This window comes from Heteronotia binoei, chromosome 4 (assembly GCF_032191835.1).
Source record: "Heteronotia binoei isolate CCM8104 ecotype False Entrance Well chromosome 4, APGP_CSIRO_Hbin_v1, whole genome shotgun sequence".
NCBI lineage: Eukaryota > Metazoa > Chordata > Lepidosauria > Squamata > Gekkonidae > Heteronotia > Heteronotia binoei.
The window spans coordinates 62,674,867-62,687,470 of record NC_083226.1 but is presented as its reverse complement, the minus strand read 5'-3'; the positions used below and the strand labels follow the sequence as shown (position 1 = coordinate 62,687,470).

Here is a 12,604-nt window from a genome sequence, read left to right as displayed (position 1 = left end):
TAGAATGGAACTTATCCTTTGTGGGAATCAAATTATAGAAGGGACAAAAGAGAAGAAAGAACTATCTCTGCCCTCCCTTCCTCCCTATTTGGATGCTTCCAAATACCTTGTGGGTGGCAACCCAGTGACACTTGCTGATTATGATGAGAAACCTGCAGGAAAGGCCCAAAGAAAAGTTATGAATTCTCAAGATAATAAACAGCACACCATAAATTTCCCTTCAATCTTTCATAGGATCATTATGCTACAGGCAGTGTTTGGATACCTCGTCTACATTCAGCTTTGTTAGACTTCTTGAGATTTTTAGGCCAGGCCTAATATGTGACTGGTAGCACAGTCCCAGAGGAGCCCTGTGGCGCAGAGTGGTAAAGCTGCAGTACTGCAGTTTGAGCTCTCTGCTCACGACCTGAGTTCGATCCCAGTGGAAGCTGGTTCAGGTAGCTGGCTTGAGGTTGACTCAGCCTTCCATCCTTCAAAAGGTTGGTAAAACGAGTACCCAGCTTGCTGGGGGGGGAAGTGTAGATGACTGAGGAAGGAAATGGCAAACCACCCTGTGAAAAGTCTTCCGTGAAAACGTTGTGAAAGCAACATCACCCCAGAGTCGGAAACAAGTGGTGCTTGCACAGGGGACTACCTTTACCTTTTACTAGCATAGTCCCAGGCAGATTTAAACTTGTCTATTCGCACTAAAATCAATGAGTTTAGGTTGGAGTAACTCTGCATAGGATTACATTGTGAACTAAATAAAGAATTCCATAAAAGGATATGCTTTCACTCATAGTTTTATATCTTCTTTGAGAATCTTTTCCTGTTATATTTGAACCGATAAATACTTCATGGCCACTTTATGAAGTGGAGAAAATAATACTTCTTTTCCCCAGGATTGTCTGTAGACAATTGTTTAGCTACCTGCTAGAATGGTTTCTTCTTTGAAAAAATAAAATAACTAAAAGCAATTTTAAAGATAGGGTTGAGTGCCTGATTTCTGCATTATGTGGCATAGAAAATCCTCGTATAACTACCACAAAAATTTAAACCAGCTCTAAATATTCTTATTCTTAATTTCTCAGTCTGTGTTCCTGCAGATTAAAATCATTTGCTGCAAGGGAGATGCGAAAGAGAAATTAAACTATAAACTGGGAGGCTATTTTCTTTTCATTACTGTGGCTTATTCAGAATAACACAGTGCCGAAATTTATAGTGGTGTATATCCTTTCTGTGCAACTGTGCATATAATGGTGTATATCCTACAACAAACTCTGTGTTTGTAAAGTGCAGTCCTTTCCCCTGCCCCAAAAGGAAATTGGCTGGAGGCAGGGCTGCAGCCTCGTATATACCGTAGTTGCCTTCAGCCAATTGGCTATTATGGGAAAGCTATATATATGAGGTGAGGCTCTGTCTGTCTGGGACATGTAAGAATATATACCTTCAAGAACTGGATTGGCTTTAATTCCACCCCCACCTATTAACTCCACTGCTCAGCTGAGGGACTTACTAAACCATGTCTTTGGTGGTAGGTAGAATTACTTGATTACAACTGCCAGTTGATGTGCTAGAAAAGATGTTAAGTTAAAGCATGGTGCTTGATGGCTATCTTAAGGCATCTGTATATCTATTTTTCAAATGCGGTCCCCTCAGTGGATATCTAGCTCTGCAGATCAAGGCCTCAAAGAAAGAAAACAGATATTTCTGCAAACTTGGAGGACCCCTTTAGTTTGTAGAAAAATCTGAAGCTGAAAAATAATTTAAATAGGTTAATTCCCTCCCCCAAACAAAATCATCTGATCAAGTACAGACAATGCTCTTACCCCCGTTTCTCTTAGTGGGCCTGAAGTGGGGAGGAAGCTTAGGAGTGAATAGGATGAAGCCTCAGTGGGGGCACCTAGTTACTGGATCAGAGAATGAGAGTGATGGGGTGGGGGCAGGAAGAGAAAGAGTGATAGATTTGGAGTAGCAGAAAGAGATAGTGATGACAGGAGGGGAGTAGAAAGAGTGCTGGGTGGGGTGGCAGAGTAATAATGACAGGCATGGGGGAGAGAATAAGAGGAGTGGCAGGAGGGACAAAGGAGGGGAAGAAAACACTCCCCCAAGTTTGTTTTGAGTTCCCACTTGTTTGTTTTTTAAAGGTGAAGTTCACATACATAACAGGGATGATGACCTTAGACCAGGATTTTGGGGGCTGATGTGGTTTCAGACACTGGGACAGGAATACCCCACGACCAAAAGAACTTGTTGTGGGTCAGCAACTTGCAGCAACTAACGCTGATGGCTGGCCAGCTGAGCCTGTTACCACTCCTGTCAGTGACTTTGAGGTGGCAGAAGCAGGCCCTTGGGCACCAGTTGCTGAAGTTACGAAGGACAGTGGTGACCCTAGCCCCATTGCCATTGAGACCACACAGGAGGCAACCTTGACAAGCAGTGAGCCAATGACCCAGGATTCAGGAAAGGCTGCCTCACCTCCCCTTTCTCCAGAGCCAGGGGAACACAGGAAGGTGATGGGCACACTTGGAGTTCCTTGAGAGGTGCACCTCACAGCTCAGTGGTTCTCAAGTCAGGAGAAGCACCTGGGGCTAATGAGACAAATGGATGGCTCTCCTGCAAGTTCAGTGAGACCCAGCTGTGAGCTAACCATAAAACACAGGATTTCAGACTTGTCAACATTCTGCAGATGCTATGACCACATAAGAACATAAGAGAAGCCATGTTGGATCAGGCCAATGGCCCATCCAGTCCAACACTCTGTGTCACACTGTGGCAAATATATATACACACACACACACACACACTGTGGCTAATAGCCACTGATGGACCTCTGCTGCATATTTTTATCCAATCCCCTCTTGAAGCTGGCTATGCTTGTAGCTGCCACCACCTCCTGTGGCAGTGAATTCCACATGTTAATCACCCTTTGGGTGAAGAACTACTTCCTTTTATCTGTTTTAACCTGACTGCTCAGCAATTTCATTGAATGCCCACAATACCCTCTCCATCCCATGCATAATCTTGTAAACCTCTATCGTGTCACCCCGCAGTCGACGTTTCTCCAAGCTAAAGAGCCCCAAGCGTTTTAAACTTTCTTCATAGGGAAAGTTTCTGACCCTGATACCTCTTGTGATTTCTGAACTCCTGGCTTTGACCCACGGACCTGCTTGACTGTGCCTCTTGGACCTGGTTGTATCTTGTTCTCTGGATTCTCAGCTGGCCTCCCTTGAACTGACTTCCTGGCTACACAAACTTGGTTATTGTCCCTGTTTTGTCTACTGCCTGAGTCTGCCCTGCTCTGGGACAGACCTCATGGCTAGGGAGAGAGCATCTGGGACATTTCCCGCAAACATCAGGTAATATTTGGGCAGGATGAGTCTGAACATTACACACCACTGTTTAGAGGTTCAGAGCCAGAGAGGAAATGCCCAGATTTTTGGGGGGTGCCTGTGTAGAGGAGATCTGACTCATCTGCATTGCATTAAGCTATTGTGACATTGCATTAGAGTTGCTGATATTCTAATAGCTTCATGAGCAAGCTAAAATAGGAGTTATTAATTAGCTGTTACAAATTGTTTTAATCTGGAACTAGCATTAGAGCTGGGTTAAATTTTTGTAAAATTTTGTGTTGAATTGAATATTTTTCCCAAGAGAGAAAATATTCAAGTTCTATGAACACTGAAATGTTTTTGCCAAGTCCACCATTAGTACTCATAAACAAAGTAAGCTTGTTGGTGTTTATCTAACTGTTTTGTTTACCTCATTGGTTTAACTAGATATATAGTTTCTATTTAGCAGTATTTAATTGTTTCCTAATCCTTTCTGTAAGCATTTTTTAATTATATGACTAGAAGCAAAGTAATATCAGTATCCCTAAAATTTTCTTTTTATATTGACTATCTAGCTGGCAAAGCTCTTGGTATAGCAACAAAAACCACAAAGGCCCCACTGCGATATAAATATCCCTGGCATGATTGTTTTGTTAAAGAGAGTTGAGTTAAACTAAAATTTACTTACTTATTTATTGCATTGCATTGCATTTTGACCACCCTCCCTTGCCAAAGCAGGGCTCAGGCCTGTGTGCAACATAGTAATTCGTAATGCAGGATTAAACATTTTAAACCAATAAAACATAATAACTAACCTACAAAGATGGTGTTAAGAATTACAGCAGTGCCAATGGCTTTATGGGGAAGCAGGCGGGTGAGGTGGGAGTGCTGGTAGGGTGCAACAGTCGCTGTCCTCAGTCAAACACCTGGTGGAACATCTCTTCCTTACAAGCCCTGTGGCACTGGTACAAGTCTTGCAGGGCACAGGTGTTATTTGGCAGATAATTCCACCAGTTTGGAGCCCAGGGGGGAAACACATTAGATCTAGCTTAGGACAGCCAGACATCCCTTGAGCCGGGGTACCAGTGAGAGGCAAAAGAGTTAGGTTCTTCTTCCATTTGTGCCTGTGATTGTGCACTGATATCCGGAATTAAATGTTTGAAATTTTCTGCTTGTGTGTTTAAAATAAGTTTTCACCTTGTAAGGCACAAAGGCTTCTAAAGCACTGGGCAATACTTGATGAAATCTTAAAAGTTGAGTTGACTGTAGGATAGGTGGGCAGTATTTTTTATTGGGAAAGAACCAGAATTGTAATAACTTGCATAACTGCTTCTAACAAATAAGATTATGCAAAATCAGGCAATAGTAACTTATTTTCTTGATTTGCTTTTGTTAACACAGAACTAGGATTTCCATAACAGCACAAAACATTAGAAATTGAATCTCACAATTGTCTGCGACTAGATAAACTGCTGGGGAAAGGTGAGGAAAAAATAAACAATAATAAGGAAATTATATGAATGAACAACTGCAGCACTGCAGTTAAACTGAGGCTTGGCCTTCTCTCTTGCATCTCCTAAATTCTTGTCCTTCATGGGAATAGGTGGTTGCATTGCAAACATGTGTATGGCAGTAACAGGAGCTTTTAGTTACTGGTGCAGTCTAAACATGAAACATTCCTGAAACCAGTGCTGTGGAGATTGTAAATGCAATAGAGTTTTTGTGTGATTTTTTTTTATTTGGTAATAACTTTAAGTTGAACTGTAAGTTTCTAGCCATGGATATAAGGGAAATTGGTCTTTTTGTTTCCCCTCATCCCACATCCATAAAATTCTGTAAAATTTTTCATTTCAATTAAATTCTGTTTTTTTTTCATTCTAACATTGCAGAGGGTTTTCTTATAGAAAAGTAAAGTAGCTGCTGCATCCCACATTGAAACTTGCATCCTGAGTCAAGGGATATAGTAACAATGGCCCTCTTTCTAAAATGTTGCAAAATTGCAGGTTGCGTTTATTGCCTAGAGTTGCTAAGTTATAAGAGTGATGAGAATGTTAATATGGCGTGGTGGTGGTGGAAAGTTTGCCTGCCTCTTCATAGTAATCCTGAACTTCCTTGGTGGTGCAAGCCAATGTCGACCCTGCATACCTTCCAAGATCTGACAAGATCAGGCTAGCTTGGGCTATCCAAGTCAGTGTGCTAATAGCATATGATTCTTAAATATGAAGAATAAGGTTTTGAAGAGATGTTTGGGGGTTGTAGACTCTTAACATCATGTAGTTTAATGCTGAATTATATATTGTATAAACTTTATTGTTCCATCCTATCTAACAATATTGTTGGGTATCAGGAACTCCTTTGCATATTAGACCACATATGCCTGATGCAGCCAGTCCTCCAAGAGCTTAAAGGGCTCTTACTGCAGGGCCTACTGTAAGCTCCAAGAGGATTGGCTACATCAGGGGTGTGTGGCCTAATATGCAAAGGAATTCCTGCTGCAAAAAAAGCCTTGTTGGGTATAAATTTTACTGCTACAGTAACTATAAAACAAAAAAGTGATAAATTGTAGTAGCATAACTTCAGACAGTGTGAGTTCTAAAACAAGAAAAGGGGACCACAGATTTCACATATAACATAAACTTTAAAAAATGTAGCTCTACTTTGCCCTTGCCTGGATGGACCAGGCTAGCCTGGTTATTATTATTTATTAAACTTATATACTGCTCTCCTTGCAAAGGGAGCTCAGAGTGGTTGACAACATTTTTCATCAACATAAATGCAATTCATTAATCAAGATACAGACTTAAAATACAAAAATCTTAAAACAGATTATATAAACCCCATATGGCATTATAGTGCAGTTTAACCCCTGATGACGGGAGGCGGTTGGGAGGCAGCTGATTGACCAAGCTGTTGCTGTCCTCAACCATGTGCCTGGCGGGGCATCTCTTCCTTACAGGCCCTGCAGAACTGTAATAAGTCCCACAGGGGCCTGATGTTATTTAGCAGAGTGTTTCACCAAGTTGAAGCCAGGGCTGAGAAAGCATGATGAGGACAGCTGGATGCTCCTTGGGACAGGGACTTCCAGCAGATGTTGTTCTGAGTGCAGCGCTCTTTTGGGGACATACCATATTAATGTTTCTGGTTGCTACACAGTTCTAAAAATAAGTGAAGTGTTTTTCCTCATGTAACATTGATGTGCCCTGTACCATATGAGGCTGGTATTATGCACACTTATTTTACTGTGAATACTTGCAGAAGAATGTAACTATTCTCAGCTGCTTGCCATGAATAAGAGAAATAAGTATGCTTATCCAGCTCTGTCTTCAGTCTGCAATGCAGATATTTGCAGCATACCTGACAAATCTGTAACATTAGAATGTTCCCTGAGTCAATGGCTGCTTCTGCCTTTATGGTTATCGGAACACAAGTTCAAACAGTTTCTAGAAGATACAGCATAGAATAAATGTTCCCCCCTTCCCTCTCCCTTTTGACTTGTAAAGGCTTTAATAGGCTTTATGCATTGGTGAATAAACACTTGGCAGTATTTGCTTCTTTTGTGGAAAAGGAATTTGTTCTAATAGGCAACAATTCACATGATGCCAAGCCATGTAAATGCCAAGGCTTTTTGGCACCGTAACTTGCCGGGCAGAGAACACTTTGTGAGTACTGAATTAAAAATGCTTTCCCCTCCCATAACATCATCGTATTAGGAATAATACTCCTGGCCTGTCCATACATGTTTTTGCATTTGCCCTGAAGTCTTCAGAACACTGTAATCTTAGGCAGGTATAGGACAAACATGTAATAGCACAAAGCAGGTAGCCTAAAGTTTTGTCCTGAGATCATCTTTCCTTGAACATACTGTGTTGTAGGAACTTTTAAATTCTAATATCCATTGTGCATAATGAAAGCATGCATGTGTGTAGATCTCACACTTAGATCTCTAAGTTGTTTCCTGAGCATGGTTTGTAATTTGCAAATTAATCCCCTTTTATAAAATTGTCAGTGCTTGGTTTCAGTTACAGTCACCTGTTGGCTTGAACATGACTGAGTGATAGAGGATAGTTACAATGCACAGTGACTTTTTCACATTTGTGATTAAAACTGTGTTCTGTAGTCTGCAATTTCTAATGTCCTTATGGGCATAGGGGACTGGCAACCATTCTGTCATTTAATTCCTGATAAATATATCCATATCATTTTCTGATGAATAACTGTTGTGTGTCCAGATTTGTCTTTGGGTGATATAATAAAGTCTTCATATTTCAAACTACTATGCTAAGACAAGACTGTAGTATTGGCAAAAAACCCTCCCTTCCGATTTCATGTGAGTGTCTAACATGGGTCTCTGGTATCGCTCAGGTAACTTTCTCATGCTGTCAAGTGTGTTTCCAACTTAACATTTTTTCTTCTTTGTATTAAGTTACAAATAATTAGTTTCAAGCCTGTAAGTTGAAAGCTTCTGGATGGCAAAGCCTGTTGAACAACCCAGAGTCATACATGGAATCTTTAAAATAAAAGTAAGCTTTGTTTGGTGGTGGAAAGCACCGTCAACTCACAGCTGACTTAGGGTGACCCTGTGGGATTTTCAATACAAGGGATGTTCAGATATGGTTTCCTGTTGCCTCCCTCCATGACATGATCCTGGTTATCCTTGGAGGTCTTCCATCCAAATACTAGGCAGGGCTGACCCTACTTACCTTTTGAGATCTGATTAAATTGGGCTAGCCTGGGCTATTCATGTCAGGGCAAAAAACCAGCTTTATTTAGAACTATGCATTATTAATTAAAATGAACTAACAAATATGAAGTAAATGTTTCATGGCTTCTACTCTGTGTCTTATATTTGTCCAGCATTCAGTGCCTTGTTGGGGTTTTTTCCTTACTCAAAGCCATGCTAGTTCTTGTTCTGCTGGTGTTCCATTAGTATTTGCAAAGCAGGGTTTGCTGAGTGTGACAGGCTTAATAACCATATGTGCCTAGTTTCCACAGATATTCTTATCATTGTGTTCTGATAAAACAGCTCCTCTTTACTTTGAAAAGAAGAATCATGCTAACCATCAGGGTTGGGCAAGAGGTCAAACATTCAAAATTGGAAACTACTGCTTTTAAATCACTTGACTCTGTAAATCCCGTTCAGTTCTTAAATAGGAATTGGAAGTCTTTAATGCTTGAGTTTTAGGACACTGGTCTGTATTTGAAGTGTTTATAATTTAAGGAAAGTGGTTTTTGAAATGAAGTATTTTGATTTCTCCTTTTTTCTGTTTCAGGTTGCATGCCTGGTTGGATTTGATGCATGAAATTTGCATGACTCCTAACGTTCAGTTTCTGGATTTGACAGTGAAGAAGCATGGCTCATCCAGTGAATGTTAATGGCAGTTTTACAGGTAACATATTCTATCATAAGTAATGTTTCTCTCTTGAATGATTTCTAAGTTTGTGGTTCAGAGCATATTCTTAATGCTGATGTCCCTGCAGTGTTCCTACTTCCTTACTGTCTCCAGTAACATAGGCCGTTTTCGCACTAGCGTTTACTCCGGCGTAGCACCCCATTTACCTCCGGATCTTTTCCTGGTTTTCGCACCTGTTGCTCCGGCGCTGCGTCTTGCTCCGGTGCTGCAGGAGTTTCACGCCGGAGTATCTAGATCCACCTCCTTCCAGAGTTTTTGAAAACCTCCGGATCCACACCGGATCCACTCTGCGGAGTTTCCTGTGGGAAATCCATCCACGCCGGATCGACTGCTTTGTGGGCGTCACCCTCTCCCTTTCCGTCCTCCCACCCCATCCACCCCCTTGGCCAATCATCAGCCGTTCGCGGCGCTTCCCAAAAGTGCCCGCAGGGCCATTTTTTTTTTAAACTTCATCTTTCTTGCGTAATAGCGATATTTCGAAATTAACAAATAGAAAAAAAAAAACCCTCCTGGAATAGCCTCAATTGCCACTTCAATTGGTTTCGTTAGAATTTTTTTTTATTATTATGGACTTTAGTTGCGTTATTTCGCTGTTGCGTTATCTCGCAACTACATTATACATTGTTGGGGGGGGGAAATCTAGTGCCGGCGCGGGCCAAAGCGGTTCATGTGTGTGTGTTTTAAAAAGGCAATGCCTCCCTCAGCTGTGCCACCAGGATTTCTGGACCTGCACAAAATCGCCATGTATAAAATGGGAAGTTGGAGTCCTGCATTCTTCTCCCTGGCTACATTCCGCTCGGTTAGAAAATAGACGCGAGCTCGCTCTTCACACGCGCCACAGAAGGGGAAGGAGAGAATGGGGCGGGGGGGGAGCTCTGGCAGCAGGAATCAGGTCCCCGTTGCAAGCGCCAGGCGGGGAGGGGAAAGAGCGCGGAGGAAATCCCAGCTTCGCCACCCGGGAGGGAGCGAGGCTGGGAAAGGAAGAAGCTGCCACACACACACACACACACACACACAAACCCCTCGATTTCTCTCTCTTCGTTATTGCGATATTTCGCAACTTCAGAATTTGGGGGGGGGGATCTAGTGCTAGGATTCTCCACTGTGAATGCTTCTGTTAATACATAAAGGGCTGTGGAGGATACTACAGCTGCAGCCAATCCATAAGCAGCAGCAGCACACGTGATGCGGTTTGTCCACGAAAAGAAGGGGAGGGACTGCTCGATGTTACATTATCACGTCCTTACGCAACCAGACTTGCGCTTAAAAAAAAAATGATTGACAGGGCATCGAACTCAAGTCGATGCCAGTGGGAAAACGATTTGAGCCGGGGCTTCATGGAAAGCGACTCCGCAAATGAGTCCATGTGCGAAAACGAGGAAAATGAGCCGGACATAATTGCGCCGTGGAATAAGGGGAGCAAACGCTAAGTGCGAAAACGACCATAGAATCTGAGTTTGCCATGTTGTGATTTCCATGCTAATTATCTGTCGTGTGTGTGTGGTCTCTTACATGCTGTGTTCTTTTTAGTAACCCAATGTATAATCTACATATGCAATGGCAGTAAACCAGTTTCTAACAGGAAAAATTAAATACAGGTTTTGAGTCATTAAAGAATTCCAGATGTGAGGCTTGTGGTACCGTTATAAGAACTGACAGGTTCCATCATCAGAAGTTGTTTGGCAGTGTGAAGTATTTTTTGCAACTAACTTTGTATAGCCTCTGAACAGTGGATGAGAAAATATTTGCATAGATGTTAAATGGATCCTTCCTTCCTTTTGTGAATTGAACAGGAATATATTTTGGGCTGCTAGACTGAACCATATATTCTTAAGATAAATTCTAAAATTGCAGTGTTTGTAGTTACAGTACCCCTGGGGATAACTTGAGCTTTGCAGTGTTCATAGTATCCCTGGGAATTACCTGAGCTTTCAGTAACTGTGGCCCAAACTTAACAGCAGCTCAACTTTGCACCAGGTTGGGAGCTACCTGTGGTTATTAGAATAATGCAAGCAGCTGGCAGCCCTTGAGTAGACAACAAGGCAAGGTCATTCATAGTACAATTGAGAAAGACACGTTAAAAACCTGTGCTCTGTGTGCAGAAAGCTGGCCAGATTAGCAGTTCACTGGCTTGGGATCTCCCACAAACCCTTGTCTACTAGTCTAGGTTGTACATCTTTTCTGCCTTTTATAATGAACAAATGAAAATGGGCAAATCACTAGATGGTGGCACAGTGTTATGTTCACTGCATGCTAAGCTAAAATGGAAAAAACCATTGCACAGTTGCTCTTCAATGTTCACACCTATGTTACAAATTGCAGATGTATATTCCAGCTGTGAATATTCCAAACATTAAGCATTTTCTGGCTTTCATAAATTCCTTACCAGAAGAATAAAAATCCTACTGGGCTAGTAGAATTTGGGCTATTTGAAAACCTTAAAACATATGTATATATATGTATGGGACAGGAGGCAGAGGCTGTGTTTGTTGTGTCTCTTTTTATAGAACTAGCTGTGCAACAGACTTAAAAGGATCACTGTCCTATTTTTCATGTGCGTGTCCTTTTGTGGACCTAAGAAAGGACTGAATCCTTACATCTGGGTGTTTTTTGTTTTCTTATCTTGGATAAAAACTTGATTGTTGTGTTGAAATATCTGAATGCATTAGGTTTGCATTGAACAGTCCTAGGATTTTGGGTACTCTAAGCAAGGTTGGGGAAGCCAACATTCACCTTCCTTGACCCGTCCCAAGCCACAGTGACACAAGAGATTGTCCACTTTTCTCATTATGCTGTGTTGAGGCTGGGTTGCCACTCATCTAGCCTTAAATGATGTGGGCACCCAAAGCATGACCAGAGTGGTCAAGTAGGTTCCTGTGGGAATAGGTAGTCCTTTAGGTATTCTGGCTCCAAGTCATACAGAACCTTGATTGGGCATGGAAGTAAATTAGAGTCCAGTGTTGATGGAAGAAGACTGGAGTGATATGATACCTACTACAACCCACTAAACATTTTGGCTACAGCATTCTATACCAACTGTAGCTTCTGAATAGTCTTCAAGGGCTGTCCCATATAACACATTGGAAGAGTTTAAGCCAGTAGTTCCCAACCTTTTTTGATATGGCAATCTTGAAACCCAAATTTACTTTGTATGGTGACCTATCCAAGGCTGGCCCAAGGTTTTTTTGTGCCCTAGGCAAACTATGCCTTTGGCACCCATCTGTTCCAATGTTCCATTTTCTATACTTCCTAATCAGATATTTTGAGAAATCAATAAACATTACACAATGGGTACAGCTGCCCCATTATGAATCCCAAGCAAGTGGGAGTTCTTCTCTTCCTCCCACTAGCTGGATTAGAGCTGGAGTTTGAGGAGGTGCACTTTGGGGAGGGGGCGTCTCTGGGTTTAGGACAGTGGTCCCCAACATTTTGGCACCAGGGACTGGTTTTGTGAAAGACACTTTTCCCACAGACTGGGGGGGGGGCAATGTTTTCAGGATGATACAATTGTGCACTTTATTTCTATTAGTTTGGTGTGGTGGTTAAGCATGAGGACTCTTATCTAGGAAAACACTTGCAGCTGTTGGAATAGCTTTGGCAGAGTTGTCCTTGAAAGGGCAGCTTCTGGGAGAGCTCACTCAGCTTCACCCACCTCACAGGGTGTCTCTTGTGGGAGAGGAAGGTAAAGGAGATTGTGAGCCACTCTGAGACTCTAAAATTCAGAGTGGAGAGTATGATATAAATCCAATGTCATCATCATCTTCTTATTATTATTATTACTATATTGTAATATATAATGAAATAATTATACAACTCATGGCCCGGTTGCTAACAGGCCATGGACCGGTACTCGTCCACGGCCTGGGGGTTGGGGACCCCCAG

The 12,604-nt window shown here is 42.0% G+C and overlaps 1 protein-coding gene across 2 annotated transcripts in view; it reads left to right on the top strand.

The window, feature by feature from the left end:
* Positions 1-12,604, top strand: part of KANK1 (KN motif and ankyrin repeat domains 1) — a 161,919-nt gene that overhangs the window by 99,455 nt on the left and 49,860 nt on the right. For both annotated transcript variants that reach the window (XM_060237421.1, XM_060237420.1), the window contains one exon: positions 8,582-8,698. In XM_060237421.1, coding sequence (XP_060093404.1) covers positions 8,662-8,698 — 37 coding nt within the window. In that variant the 5' untranslated portion in view covers positions 8,582-8,661. The remainder of the gene's footprint in view (positions 1-8,581; positions 8,699-12,604) is intronic.